Raw genomic sequence first — 16,067 nt, forward strand, 5'->3', positions numbered from 1 at the left:
CAAAGTAATTTCTTCAAAGTTTAGGGTATTTTTTCTTGTTGTTTCCTGAAAAAAATAAATAAATATCAAGAATACTGGAAAAAATCCTGGCTAGCTCTAGAGAAGACTAAGGAATGCAATGCATGACTGCACATATAATGGATTTTCTTTTTATTTCTTTTATTTTCTGAAAGGGAAATTAGCTGACTTTGCAAGTGAGATAAAATCTACTTGCTGATATGATTTGGCTGTATATTCAGTTCCAGAGATGCACCTTCTGCATGTCTTATAGTGACATGAATGCAGCACTGCCAAGAAGGTTGACTGCTACCACAGTGAGTACTGCAAAAAACTAAAAGTCTGCACAAAGCATCTACAATGCAGTAAGGATAGAAGAGATGTGTGGTTCATCATGGAGGTCACACAGAATCTAATGCAACTGATAGGAAATGCAGAAGAGATAAATGTGATTCAAACCTGTCCTGATGAAGACAAGATACTTGTTTCTCTCCCAGGCTTTTTTATTTTGTACTTTTATGGACACTTCCATTTTTGCGAGTTTGAAATCCTTTTATGAAAGCACCAAATAAGAGTTCATGTCTCTGAAACTGACACATTTTTTACATGTAGTATCAGGTAGGAAAATCTTGCAATTGGAACAACACACAGTTGAAAATGAACTTGAAACATCAGGTAAGCTTTTAAAGCTGTTCTATTGTGTTTTTCTTTCTCTCAGACCTTCTGCAGAAGAGGCTGAACATCCTTAAAACACAGTGCACTGGACTGACTCTGGAAGCTACTTTTGCAAGTTTTGTGCAGACATACAAAGCAGATGATACACACTATGGCTAAAAATATAATTCTAGCTACCCCTCATAATGAATGCAAAACAAAATTATTAACTGCATTACTAAAATATACACATAAATAACATGTGATAGCAAGATCTGACAGCTACAAATGTTCACAGTGCCAAACAAGGTTCCCCAAACATGTCATGAGTTACTATCTATGACCCAAGCTACACAAAGTGTAGCATTGAAAGACATAACATTCATACCTTTCAAATGAGGTATTGTTAAATTTATTTGTGTTTTAAAGACAGTGGACGCTGCAAGAATGAATAAAATAGTCTGTTCTTTCTGTCAGTGTGTGTGTAAGAAGCTCTGGAATCTTTCACTTGAGTGTAATGTTGATACCCTGCTTTTTTCTGCTTTCTTACCTCTGTCTTGGTATTGCAGCTTCATGGAGGATAATTAAATGGCACCTCCTCTTTCAAGAACACTTATTTTGAATACTGTCAATGGTTCCACAAAATTAAGCTAAAGCACCAAACAACGACCTTTCCATCTGCAGCCCTAGCAATACTGTCAGAACACAGAATACATAATGAAAGGTAATGAAAGTCACTGAAGGTGCTATGGTGATGCCACAATTTGTCCCTGGCTAATCTGGTTTTAATGAGAACATTACAGCTACTATCATAAAGGAGACAGGACAATGCTTTTTTTTTTCCTTTTAGAGGCTGCAAGGCTTGGAACCACACACTTTTTAATTCAATAGCCTTGATATTAATCCAGGATTATTCAACTGCATGAGAATTGTTAGAAGACTGGAAACAACATCCCGTGTGCTGTCTTTTTATGGTAACTTTCCTTATAGTATCAGCTTGCAGTGAAACCTGAATATCCTAATGGGATTAAACATAAAAGAAAGTCAGGCAAAAAGTCTATGGATTAGAATTTTAACTGAAGCCTTCTGTGAGAAAGACCACACCACTGTCAGTGACCTTTCTCTCCCAATGTGCAATCCCAGTTGTGCCTAGTCAAGTGTCCAATGGGGACTCCATCAGTTCATGCTGTATTTATCCTTTTGCTCCTAAAACAGGTGTCTTGTTACTAAGAGAACCAGCACTCATGCCACTGGTCAGGCTGTATTAACCCCCCCCTCGTAAGAGCCCATGGTGTTCTCTGTTATGAAATGCAGAATGTAATTACATTGTTTAAAAAGTGAGTTTTCTATTGATAAAACCATCACTCTAAATAAAAGGCAGGGATATAGTAAATAGGGGAAAGGACAATGAGTAGTTTTTTGAGTGTTTCAGAATGCCATGTCTATCACCAACTCCAGCCTTTGTTTTTGAAATGTGCTCACTGATAAGTTTACCTTTAACATATCTAAAAAAAAGTTGATTTAGAATCTCATACTGTATCTTCAGAGCTTTCATTAGATACCGCAAGAATGCTTTTCATCTCATTTTTACTCTAAACTCAGGTCCTCCCTAGCTCTGAACAATTATGTTTAATTAGAGAGCAGTTATTCACAGATGAGCAGTAAACTAAGCTCAATCAAAAGTAACTTCTAAAACATTTCATTTTTATCATTCTAGATCTCTTTACCTTGACAGTGCTTCAAAGATTCATAGTCAGTCTCATAAACGCTCTCATAAAACCTTAACAACAGTGTAAATTCTAGTGTGGGAGGATGTGCAAGATGTTGAATTCCTTTTTCTACATCTAGATATTCCATTCTAAATTGGGTGACAAGAGGGGCTTTCCTCACATCATCTCAGACAGGGTGTTTTTCTACTAGTGCTCAGCTTACTGATACTCTCCTGGAAGCTAGCCAGCATTATATCTATCTATAAAAGGCACGAGAGAAGACCCAGGAAACCTCAGTCCCTAGAAAAATTATGGACAAAATTATCCTCTGTGCTGTTGAAAGGCATTTGAAGAACAAAGCTTTTACCAAGTGATTTCAAAGTGGGTCCACAAAGAGAAAGCCCTGACTGAATAATTTGATCTCCTTCTACAATAAGGTCACTCAGTGCATGAAGGGAAGGAATGGCAGTGGATGTAATTGTCTTGGATTCTCATAAGGTCTTTGATACTGTTCCTCACAGCACCCTTCTGGACAAATTGTCCAAATGTGAAATGAACAGCCACATGCTGCTCGATGAATTGGCTTAAGAGCAGACCTCACAGAGTTGCAGTGAATGGAGTTACATCTTTCACTAGTGGCTCTATTCTAGGGTTGGTTGTGTTCAACAATTTTGTCAGTGACCTGGATGCAGGAGTAGAGTGCATCCTCAGTGTGTTCATTGATAACGGCAAACTGGGAGGAGCTGCTGGCTCTCTCAAGGGACAGAAGCCTTTCAGGGGTACGTAGATACAGTGAAGCATCAATGTCATGAAATTCAACTAAGGGTAGATGCTGGGTTCTTCTCCTAGTAATTCACACAAGATATCTGGCTAGTTGCTGCACTTATGAACAGAAATCACAGGCATTACATGCTTTAATTATTATTATTATTATTACTATTACTATTATTATTATTACTGTAGCAACTACTAGAATGAGTGCTAAGCCAGTACAAAGAACAAAAAGATGGCCCTTGACCTTTTAAGTTTGTAAGTTAATTTTGAGAGAAGAGTCAATAAATGGGTAGTGTGGTGCCAGACTCATCACAATCAGGCACATCAGCAGTCAGTATTAATTGACTGCTACATATATTTTATCTGACAGTTCTGATTTGCAGATTGAGGTAATTATTGTCCATCAACATTTATAATATCATTGCCTCTTGTTGTAAATTCCAGTGCTTGCTTCTTCACAATTGAAACAAACAAACAAAAAACCAAACCAAAGTTATTCAGGAACTGGAGAAGGAAAATAGAGCTATGCTCCAGTTTTTTTTTTTTGTTTTTTTTTTTTTTTTTTTTTTTGTTTTGTTTTGTTTTGTTTTTTTTCTGAAGAATTTTGTTGTCATTGTAGTGTAAGTAACTGGAAGCTCCACTGTTCCTTTCTTTTATTTTATTGTCTTACTTCCAACTTTGTGTCTATGTTAGCTCAAGCCTCCCCATCTTCTCACATTCCCCTCCTTAGCCATATGACTTTTTTTCATTCAACAGACCTGCTGTTTCTTAAAGATTGTTAATTCTTAGGAGTAATTTATTTTTATACCCAAACTTATATTTGGATAAATGGAACCTAAGCAGAAATTGTTTCTTTCATTGAGCGGGTGTTTTGTGCTTTTTCTTGTTTCTCTGTTAGGCTTTTGGAATAAGCACTTTTAAATCGTAAGTTTTCTAGCATCATTTGTCCTGAACAGTGTCAAATGTGCCAACATCATAGACATCTTTGGTGGTAAAAGAATTTCCACAGCTCCAGTGTCACAGACAGATAGGTACAGAAAGTCCAATCTGCCCCATCACATGGTACTGAGACAATTTTCCTGCAGGCTCTCTGATGGGTAAGCCTTGGCTAACCAAAGAAAGGATTAATTAACCTAGAGTTCTCAAATGCATGCTGACAGTAACAGGTACATACTTTTTGTACCAAAAAACTTGCGTTAATGTTGTATTTCATACAATTATAGCAATTAGAGCCCAGATTCTAATCTCACCAAATCTGATACTCTACAGAGAAACTAGAAAAATCCACTATTACTTTGTGTAATAAAAGAAAAGAGAAACAGTACCTGCACAAAACCACATATCATAAAGTCATCAAACAAAGGCAGACTAGGGCGATCCTCTCGATAAATTTTGACTTTATAGCTGCTCACAACCTGAGGACTGGGCTGCGAATCATCTGTTACAAGAACAACAATTTTGTTCAATCCAAGGCCAAGTGGGTAGTTAGCAATGCTGTAAGAGGGGGAAAGAAAAAAACAAAACAAAAAACAAACAAACAAACAAAAAAAGAAAGTGGAATTAACACTGAAGAAACAAGGATTTTCACAGCATTGCCTATGGCAGTTAAACTTGCTTGCTGAGACTTCTATTTCTAAAAGTAACTATTACTCCAAACACATGTTTTTACATAAAAACACCACACATAGTTTTCTAAAACATTTAAAATTATTTCAAGAAGACAAAACAATGACAGTGAAATTTTGTAAGAACAACTTCAGTGGCAGTGGTAATTCTGATGGGACATCTGTGAATGAAGGCTCTAGGGACTATAATTCCTGGTGGGTCCAAGTCCAGAATGAAGTCAAGACAAACCAGATGGAACGTCACCTAGCTGTGGGAGCTGTTAGTAGCCAAACATGATGGAATCCCAGACTCAAGTCTGACACAAGAACAAAGCTCAACTGTGCTCTTCTGATTGTAGTAAAAAGAGAAGGCTGGAAGACTGAGCCTGCTCATCCAGAGCTTTTACTTTTCAGTGAAAGGGGCATATGGTCATTCTGTTTGCCTTTTACAAGGAATAGCTCTCATACTTTTTGCAGACCTTCATTATCTCACGGTGCCTCTATAGGTTGAAATGAGTATTAATATTAAAACACTACAAAGCTGGATGGCAGAATTTTACAGGAGCTTTTATTTCAGTTATAAACAAAGATTGATTTCTTACTGAAATTACAGAAAATACACTAGGTATAAGACCAACAACAGTGTACAGACCAGCACCAAATGACTAATTATTAGCAAGCATTCAAAGTTGAAGTATCTGCAGTCAGTCAAAAGACAGTGTGTTGTATAGATAATTTTGTGCCATAAAGAAAAGCCAGTTTAGGAATGGTTAAGGGTGCTTCCTGTCAGGTGCTTTCCCTTTTAAATCTTCAGCGTTAAGCAAGGAAATCCTTTACTAACGGCTACTGAGTATGTAGGCCGGCGCTTGGGTTCTCAAGCACCTGGTGTAGACAAACACACACTTTTTGACCCTCTCGATATCCAAAAGCAGGGTGGTCTGGTCCAAAATGTCTACAGGAAACATGTGTTTGTGAGAGATCTGGCTGAGAAACCCAAAACTGAACAAAGGACCACAGTAATGATTAAACAGCATAGATGATTGTGGGTGAGTGCTCAAATCTGATGTTTACTGATGACTTTTCTCTCTCACGTGGCCTCTAGCATTTTATTACTCAAAACGATTGGACAGCCTGGTGCTCTTCCTGATGTCATTTCCTTACAATGTGACTCTGATAAAAATTGATCATTCTGAATGAATTCACCTGAACTTACTTTCTCTATTTCTCACCTTACCTAAGCAAACTGCTGGCAGAGGGAGAAAGTCCAGCAGGCTGTGGTTCAAAATCAAGACCTGGATATGAAAGCTTATATTCACCGCTGCCCTGATATACTTCTGAAGTTTACAACACTTAAACATTTATTTTGTTGCTCATACCTTGGTCCTTTCACCTCATCAAGGTGGACTTGGCACTGACAGTTTGAAGGTTCTGCTCCAATCTTCACTGTCACCACATCAAATGGGACTTCTGCATAGTACTCCTTGATCTTTGGGTTAAACTGAGGATTCAAGTCCAGCTGTGGACTGGTGAAGATCTGCCTGATATGAGATAGGGTATCTTTATCTGTTCCAAGAAGGCATCAAAGGAAAAACAGTGAAATGTATGAACATTTATAAGTAACATGCATCTTCTGGCAGATTGATAACATGCACAGTAGAAAGATTTTAACTTCCTGCTCACTGTGAGACTGTTAATCCTGATGCAAAGTCCTGCTGGCACCTGAGAGTCATTTTCAGGCCCTAGAGGGATTTTAGTCACTCAGTGCCCAATGACTCTACTCAAAGGCACAAACTTCTAAGTCTCGATAAGCATCTGAAAATGCAAGGATTAGCTCTGCAAGATCTTGCCTCCAGTTGTTTAAATGGAACTTGAGAAAAAGTTAGGCCAAAATCCATAACCTGCTTAGGTACCAGCCTGTGTACAGGGTTTATGTACATGTGTAATTGCCAATAAAAATCAGAGTATGTTAGACATAAGAACAAGTCACATGGAGATATCCGGACTCGTGGGGTCATTTGTAGTACAGCTTGAAGCATGATTTATTAAAATTCCTAAATCAAAAAATTCCAGCTACTTTCTTGTTTATAAAATCTCCACAATCAGATCCTATTTGCTCAAATATATCTTTTATTTTGTAGTGTTTGCCAAATGACTCCTGAGAATAACCGTTTGCTGGCAACTCATGTGTGACTAATATCTTAATCCAACCTATTGAAATCAGATTTACAGAACAATTACATATTGAAAATTTTCTTTCCACATGTTAACAAGTATGTGTTCAAAACTGGGTACTGGAGAAAATACTTCAGCCAGGAAACTCTCTCTACAATATATGAACAAATCTTGTGGCTTAAATTGTTGGTTTTTTTTTAATGGTCATAAGGATGCATGCACTTCTGTATGGGCCTTTCCTACCTCAGTATCAGCCTAAAGAAACAGAATGGAGCAATTCCAGTAATCATGCAGAGACTAAAATGTAAGGGGAGATGTTCTGGAGAAAGGGCAGGAGTAGGTTTGCAGGGTAATAGAGGCTCACAAACTGACAGAAATACTGACTTTATGGCAATATAAACTGCCAGATGCTGTCCTCATTACCTTAAAGGATTATATCACTAATTGTTAAAAACAGAGGGGAAATTTTCAAAATAAAATGAATTTAGATAACTTCAAATAAAATGGCAAGCAATCAGATGGCCTCTGACTGACACAGGCGCTCCTGGAAGTATGGTACAATCACTAAGAGAGAGAAAAAGTGGCTGAATGAGTAGAAAAGCCTCTCCTCTGCAGAGCAATTATTTCACATTGAAAAGCAAATTACTCCTCAGATAATATATCAGTGAGAAAGGCAGAAGAAAGCACTTTTGCCAGTACAGACAGCAATACTACAAGCAGATATTTCATAAAACTCTTCTACTCCAAAGAAACTCTTTAAAATCATGGGGTTGAGGACTGGTCTGATATAAGTCTCATTCAACTTCACGCAAGTTTAAAAGCTAGTCCACAGAAACAGATGTATGCTAAAGTTCTTGAAAATGAGGGGCCAAAGACTACTGAAGTACAGCAAGGAATCAATGAGTGTTGGAATAAGCACAATAAGCACACATTGAAATGTTTAATTTTGTACTTGATTCTTATTTAATATAACAGCCTAATCACTGAGCGATTCATAAACATTCTTTCTACTTAAAAATCCTTTGTTAGGGAACAGCTTACAGGCACTCAATTCATTTAATGGTTATATAGAATATAAAAGGCAAGAAATTTGTTCAGGTAATATCTTGTCTTCCCTCCTAGTAATCTAGAAAACCCTCGACTTACCATAACTGCACTGAATTTCTTTAGTCTTACTGGAATAACGCAATGCTGAAAAAAAAAACAGAGACATTAATTTTATTTCCTAATCCTGATTCACAATCCTATGGCAAAAGGAGCTCTCATTTTGATAATTATATTAAAAAATATCTCTGCAGTGTCAGATTTTGCTTTAGGCTCAAGAACATTGCTCATCAACTCAGCAGAACACTTATGCAGATAAGGAAGAAATTGCTCTTTTATAAGTAGTAAGTCGAGATCTTCCAGCTGGAATGAAAATCGTATTATCTAAATCATATATATTGTCAGAAGTACTAAAAATAGGAAAGATACATGCCATATGAAATGTCTTACTCTTATCCCATACCTTGATGATTCTTCCACAAGTGAAAACGAAAGTTCTGCTTTGGAATCACATTTTCTTGAGAAGAATTCCTGTCAGTTCAATATCAGACACATTTCTACATTAGTGGAAGAAACAGAATTCATACAACATTTTTCAAAAAATCATATCTGGCAATTCATGGCAGGTGGCAATTTGATATTTGCTGTGTAACTTCTGGACTTCTGTTCCCAACATTAGCAATGCTACCTGACTGAATGTGATAGAAAACACTTACTTCACAATAAATAATTGTATATGCCATGAAGAGAAAGAAATTCATAAATAAATTTCAAAAAAATACTTGAATTGTTGGGAAAAGGCAGAGTGGATATAGCTGAGAATGAAACAACCCATGTCATATCTCTTAACAGTTTTATATTGCTTTTTTGTGTATGCTTGAGGTTAAAGTAAGACTTGGTTCCAAAACAGCAGAATATGGATGAAGGTCTGTGTCATGTTGAATATCTGTTACTGAGTGCTTTTATGTGTTTACTTATTCAAGCCAAGCACACGATCAGCTTCCACAGTATACACACATATACCCTCGTTGGAAAAAAAGTCAATTGGAACTATTCAGATGCACGTTAGTGGCTCCCAGTTTGCTGACTCTGCAGATTTTTTTCTTTTGTGTAACAATTTGGGAGCACAGAAAGTAGGCATCTCTCCAATTCATGATCTGAACTCTGGCTGATAAGACCCTTTCAGAGAGAGCTTTTTTAAAGGGATCCGGTTTCAGATGTTTTTCTCCCAGTGTTTCCTGTAGAAACCCTCATAAAGAAGCTTCTTCCCAAACACTGCCCATTCACTTTGAATTCTGAAAGATACGAGGTCACTCTCTGTGATAGGCAGGGCAGGTTCTGAGCAAACAGCCATCTCTGATGTTTCACCAGGAGCTGCTGAAAGCAATATTAAAGTCCATCATGGTAAAAGGCAAACTGTCATATACTGAAAAAGAGATTCCTGTGTTATCTCAGTGAGATAAGGAAAAAAAACAGCTGTCTCTTGGCAGATCTGTGCATTTCTGTATGTGCATGAACATATAGTTTTGACATCTTGCACTGTCTAGACACCACCCTTATTTCATGCACATTCATGACCTCCTTCAAAGGAGCCACTTAACAAACTATTAGAGAGTTTGTTTTCCACGTTATAAGTCACTTAATACCCTGCTTTCTTCTTGCCAGGGAGGTAATGGCTAACACCTGTCAAATACATTTTCTTTTCTTTCCACTGTTCCTTTTTGAATTGCAATCTTTGTACTGCTTACTAAGGAACTTCATGACCTCTGTGCATCAATTCTATAAGAAGACTGTTTATCATCAAGCATTAAGGCTCATATAATAACTCCACTTAATTTAAGTATCAAAATTTAATATTTAGAAATAGTATTACGGATAGAAAGTACAGATTACTGTACTCATCACTGCTGAAGAATTAGCTTTTTAGTCATCAGCATCACCACATTTTTCTTTCTCCAAGCTCATTCTGTCAGCAGGACTGAGAAATGGTGAAGTTACGAAGCTTTCCTTCAGTCAGAGAGTGGCTGAGGACTTCGATACAACAGAATCCTTTCCTCCACACACTGTTGTGCAAGAAAGAATCTTCATTTGTATGAGCTGCCCCTTGCTTGCTTTACTCACTGTCTTGAATGAACTACCAAGCATAGATGAGCACACTGTCTCTGTACTTTACTATTAGGTGTAATTGTAAATGACTGTACATCATGTACCCTTGGTATATGAGTGTACCTCTTGGGAGATCTCCTCTGTGTACCTCACCAAATATTAACAGTAAACATGTCCTTTAGGACTCACTGTGATTTAACAAAAGAGAAAGCTAAATGTCTGACAGCAGTAATAGTAATATAGCCCGAATGGTCTAGGCAATCAGAAACATAAGCAATAAAGGATATGTAGAGATAGTTTAATTGCACCACGGAATTAAAACTGAAAAAGGGAAAAAGCTGGGCACTTTTGGAGCCTCTGACATATGTGTTAGTTGCGACTGGTGCAGTTTTTAATGGATCACAAAATCAATATTGATACTATGTTCTCAGTATTCAGTTAAGTTATGAGTTTTCTTTCTCTTTAGATTATGTTTTGTAGGTCTCTTGAAAATGAGGAGCCACCAGAGATCATTTTGTGAGAGATGATCACTAGCAGATTTTCTATTTAAATGTGCTGCAGACTACTTCTTTGACTTCTGCCAAAGACTTTCCATGGGAGCATTTGCTTCACAGAATGAAGTTCTCTGTACTGGTTTCCTGAAAAGGAATACAAAATTGCAGACCAAAAAGTGGGGATTTTTTTCCTGGCACTTAATTGCAATTCTCTCTCCCTCCTTCCTTCCCTCTGTCTTTCACTTTTCCCACAGCAGATCTTATCCCTGACTTCCTTGCCCCATTCTTTTGCATCATAGTTGGAACTATGTTTCCCAAACTCTTCAGTGATGAGCATGACAACATTAAACACCAATAAATTATTTTCAGTTTTGGGGCTGCTGTTTCTGTTTTTGACTTAATAATGGGCTTGTGTAAAAGAAGCTAGTAGCACCTTCCCAAAAGTATAAGTTGATTTTGTAAAAGCATTTGAAACTTTATTGACTTATTTAGGCTCTCAAGCAAAACAGAAAGGTTAGTTTTTCTCATAAATCTGATTCCTGTATGCTATTTTGCTGTTTGACATAGCCAGGCATACTTGCCACAGTACGTCATAGCCCGTGTTCTAGAAGACAGTAATCATGCATATCTTAGTCATATCACAAATTGAATAAAAAAATCATGCACAGACAGCAAAAAGTCAATTTAAATGTACATTTCCTGTAAATGTAGGTAGCATCCCTCCATCACTTTCGAGGAATTTTATCTTATTTTTTTCCAGCACCTCTGAGATTGCCATTCTCACCTTGGTTGTAACCACTTCATTGCAGTTGGAAATGATTTTCTAGAGCTCTTCTTCCTTCTCCTGTGGAACAAATACAGACAGTTCCTTACTGTCATTGAAGGTTTCAATATTAGCAATGTAGACAAAGTGGGTTAAGCAAACCAGACCATGAAACGTCTTTAAATAATAGTGCAATTCTGTGGAATAATTATCAGTGAATTGCATAACTGCACAAGACCTGAGTCAAAAGTCATTATTTTTCCTGTAAGTATCCATGTTGTCTGGCTGGATAGTCAGCTGTGCGAATCACTGGATTTTATAAATACCAAGTCTGCATAGTCAGAGATATAAGAACAGTTAAATGAACCAAACAACCAACCCGTCTTTAACTGAGGATATTCATAAAAAGTGTTCTGATGGAGTCTCCTTTTATGCAGATACTGAAGACCCAAATGGATGCCTACCTGTGCAATCTATTGTAGGGTGCCTGCTTAGGCAGGGGATTGGACAAACTCATCAAAGCTAGGAATCTCAAAGATTAATCAAGGTTCAAAGAGAATAAGTTATTTGGGGTGTAAGCTTTACTCACCTTTTTCTTCCTTGCAATTATGAATAATTACATGCATATCTGACACATACATCATCTTCACATGCATATAACTGTAGGAGTGGGAGATTATGATTTAGCAATGTCAAAGCATGCATTTTATTTTATTTTTTTAATGGAGGGAATGAGCAGAATGGTATCATTATCTTAACCACTGCAGAAAAATACAGTACAAAGAAGCAAACCGTCTGCTCTCCTGGAGAAAGGTCATAGTATTACTAAGTATTAATATACATATAGTAAATTTTCGGTTTGAAGAAAAAGGGGGTCAAGGGGTTGCTCAGAGTAAGTGAGTGAATGGCACAGCTTAGATTAGAACAGAAAGCTGCTAAAGGTTGGTATGCTTTGATATGCAAACCAAAATATTTTGGCAAAAGGGCAAGGGCTTATACATGAATGCAAACAGCTGCATCTTTGAGTTACTTATCATGGAGTGGCCACTAGTAACAACAATAATGTTTAGCACTATCATGGAACTGAGTATTTTCAAAATACTAATAAACAATTACCTAACACAGCGGTGAAGTATAATTTTCACTTTGCAGATAAGCAAACAAAGATATAGATAATTTGCTGAAAGCTACACACAATTCACTAAGAAACAAAATTGAAACTCAAGAAGTCTTACAGATGCCTTATATAGTGAATTTAGCATTATCCAAGAAAAGGGTACTCAGTAATGTTGCTTGCTTGTCAAACTTGGGACTCAGTGGAACGGAACACATCACATGCCTCTGTTTGCATAAACAGTATATAACTCATGGATCTCTAGAAATACAACCAAAGGGAAGAAACTGTCATATGTTGAGACCTAGCTGCAGCTCTAATGGCAGAATGTCTGACAGTGCTCCATGGAGGGATGATGGAACTTACCATCAAGTAATGTAAATCCACCTACATCTATTGAAGAATTATGTTTCATAGTACTCACTGGAGTTACTCCAAATTACACAGTTATAGACTGTATAATAGCTATCTTACCATTCTGAAAGATCTGAATGTGCCTCTTTGGTCATGAACTGGAATTGTTCAAGCAAACTGGAAAGCAACCAGTGTAGAGTCAGGACTGAACCAAGTCGTCTCATTGGGTCTACCATGTGATAAAGATCATGCAGTAAAGTTTGGATCTTGGGTGCAGCGGAAGGGTAGAGCTGAGAAGAGATACGATGATTAGGTTCTACATGTTATAATATTTGTAAATTACATAGGGGTGAGAAAATATCAGAAGACAGTGTATATAGCATACAGATATATTAATATAAATTCTCTTTCACACAACTATAGAAAATGTCTGTCTTGCCCACCCCTGCAAGTCAGTCCTGCTTGTTGTACCAACACGGAAGTCTACTTCCCTTTCCACTCAGAGTCTCTAACTTGACTTCCTGATATTGATAACTAATAACTAACTCCCTTTTTAAAAGTCTCACCAGTCTCCAGCCCTAATACTTAATCAGAAAGCCTAGAAAAAATCCTGCCCTGATCATTTTCTGAACAATACATTTATGTTTTGGTGATTAATTTCCCCAGTCCTCCATCTCAATACCAGACATCTTCTCTCATTAACTGTCATGCCTACTCATGGACATTGGCTGCTATTTCTCCATCTCTATTATTCTCCAAAAAACAACTCACTATAATTGTGAAGAAGACATATCACACATTTTGCCTACATTTTTTAGTCACTTTTTCATGTCATGTCTGTCTTCTCTTTGGTAATGATCTTAGTGTTGAACAGCCTCCAGTTTTTCCATTCACACATCCTTTGTTTCATTGTTATTCTATTTTCTTACAAATGTAGGAGAGTTTTACTTATTATTTTCCTTTTCCTTTCTTCTATTTTCTGGTTTATTTTTCTGCTTTTTCTGTCCTTAACCCAAATTCTGTGCTTCAATTCACTCTCTCTTTTACTATAAATTCAAAAAGTCTAAAATAAAATTAGTATAACCTCTATCTCTCAGTTTCCTTGTCCATCCAGTCTGACATGTTCAGTGACAGCAGTAAACCAGGAGTAATATTAGTAGGTTTACATAAAATGTGAACCCAGTATAACACAGTAGTTTATTTTACCAGCTCAAATTGTCCAAGATTCTTCACCTCTTTAACAAATGCAATCATAGAATTTATCTCTTCTAAAGACAAACATTGTCCACCTTCTTTGTGGAAGATTCCATCCTATGGAGGAAAGGGCAACACATTCTGGTGAAATCACATGGAAAGAGATTTCACTGGGCCCCAATCCTTTTTCCCCAGCAAAGAGGCAATGATCTACCTTGCTCACAGTTGATCTATGTATGTTTTGTAAAGCTTCTTTGAAACTGGAACTTGAGGATTTATTAGACAATAGCAATTTAAAAGTGTCTTCAAAAATAACTTCTTTGAAAGTTTGGTCCTGAAGATTTGATTCCTCCTCATCTTGAAAGTCAAAATTTTTATGCACCTGTTAGAAAAAAAATGTAAGAATTTACATTTTGTACATCAAGGCCTGTCTGCCCATAACCATACACTACTGAGCTGGAATTATTTATTAAAGAAGAAAAGCCATAAGAGCACTAGTAAGACAGACAGGTTTATAATATAAAAAATGCACCACATTTCCTGCAAAAATCACATGTCACAATGTTTGCTGACCTCTAGTGGAAAGAGTTCAATAACTCATGCTCATGTGAAACTGCTTTTTTCTGTCATGTTTGAAATCTGATTTTTAAAAATGTTAGCTGATACATTAATACAACTCTTACAAAGCTCAGGTAGTTGAGTTGATATCGATGATATAATCCTTACAGTATATAAACACAAGCAGTACAGTCATATAAAATACGAATAAGATTATTTCAGTACAAACACAAATATAACCAAGCTGTCTGGGGTGTGAGCATACTTCAGTTTCTAGGGGATACAACTCAAAATAAAATTTCAATCGACACTAAGAAAGTATCAACTGTAAATTTTTAGAGTAACTGTTTATTATCTCATTTGAAACTATTCAACAGTCCTGATTTACTGCACATTTATGGATTTTGACTGATAGTTGAGGTTACTCTACATACTGGTAAACGTTACACTCTGTGTTTATGTTTAAGCACTCCAGGTAGAATTCATTTACAGCCTGGCTTAAAGGGTCTTATCTTTGCATTATTGTTACTAGAAAACTGCAAAGATTTTAACAGATGAACTTAAAAAATCATCTCCTTTAATTTCACAACTGTTTGTATACCATATATATACATATATACATATATACCATATACAACTGTTTGTATAACATATATATGGAGAAAGATTTTGTATGTCCAGTCATATACATAATTGTATGTATGCATAAATGTAGTGAAAAAAGCTGGAAAGTGGTAAATTTTTTGTTCTGGCTGGGCTGTTATTAGACAGGAATGGTACAAAACTGTCAGAAGGAGTTTCTTTGCTAATAGTCTTCTTTGTTCAGGTTTTGAGGGCCTTGAGGACTGCCCAGGAAGAGGGCAGTGCAGTGGAAGAAGGCAGCATGGTGGAGGTGAAAGCAGAAATGAACTGAAGAATTATGGCACAGTTCATGGAGAATGTTAACCTGTATTAAAAGCCATTAATGGCTTCTAACTTTCTACTTCAGTGTTTTTCTTTCTGGTGCAGTTAACACCTAAATACACTTGCATGCAGTGCTTTCTGTGCATTTTATTATCTGATATTCATTTGGGATGATAGTGAGGTAACACTAAAAAAAATGTTTATATACTTAACTGGCTTGGTGAACTTAATCACAGGAAATCTGTCCCTCACCAATTGCTTTCTCCCATTGCTACGTCTAGGCAAAAATATTATTAAAGCGTTTGGACATTTTTCAGAGATTTGATAGCAACTAACACAGAGGTTTTTCTGCCGTGTTCTGTTTGTTGTAATTTTCTGGGGTCAAGTAAAACCTTCTTTTCCTCAACAAGCTTGCAATCTCTAGGGCACCCCAGGGAAGAAAAAACACAACTGTCATGGTTTTATGATTTCTGGTTATTGGTATTCCACATCACAGCACCATGTAGTGCACTGGGAGTTAAAGAGTTAATGCTCCAGTTCTGGGCACCTCCCCAGAAGACTGTTCTGTTCAGTCTGTTCACTGTGCTGTTACCATTTCTGCTCATGGGGAACAGATATAAGGCTTTG

General features: G+C 36.9%; 1 protein-coding gene across 2 annotated transcripts in view; it reads right to left on the minus strand.

Annotated features, from left to right (window-relative positions):
* The window catches only part of CPED1 (cadherin like and PC-esterase domain containing 1), a 137,726-nt gene that overhangs the window by 61,273 nt on the left and 60,386 nt on the right, over positions 1-16,067 (minus strand). For both annotated transcript variants that reach the window (XM_072344264.1, XM_072344272.1), the window contains exons 10-17: positions 14,194-14,361; positions 13,992-14,096; positions 12,906-13,075; positions 11,339-11,398; positions 8,418-8,485; positions 8,057-8,101; positions 6,115-6,301; positions 4,460-4,628 (exon numbers count right to left, since the gene is read on the minus strand). In XM_072344264.1, the coding sequence (XP_072200365.1) occupies positions 4,460-4,628; positions 6,115-6,301; positions 8,057-8,101; positions 8,418-8,485; positions 11,339-11,398; positions 12,906-13,075; positions 13,992-14,096; positions 14,194-14,361 (972 nt within the window). The remainder of the gene's footprint in view (positions 1-4,459; positions 4,629-6,114; positions 6,302-8,056; positions 8,102-8,417; positions 8,486-11,338; positions 11,399-12,905; positions 13,076-13,991; positions 14,097-14,193; positions 14,362-16,067) is intronic.

The sequence above is a fragment of the Excalfactoria chinensis genome, chromosome 1 (assembly GCF_039878825.1).
Source record: "Excalfactoria chinensis isolate bCotChi1 chromosome 1, bCotChi1.hap2, whole genome shotgun sequence".
Lineage (NCBI taxonomy): Eukaryota > Metazoa > Chordata > Aves > Galliformes > Phasianidae > Excalfactoria > Excalfactoria chinensis.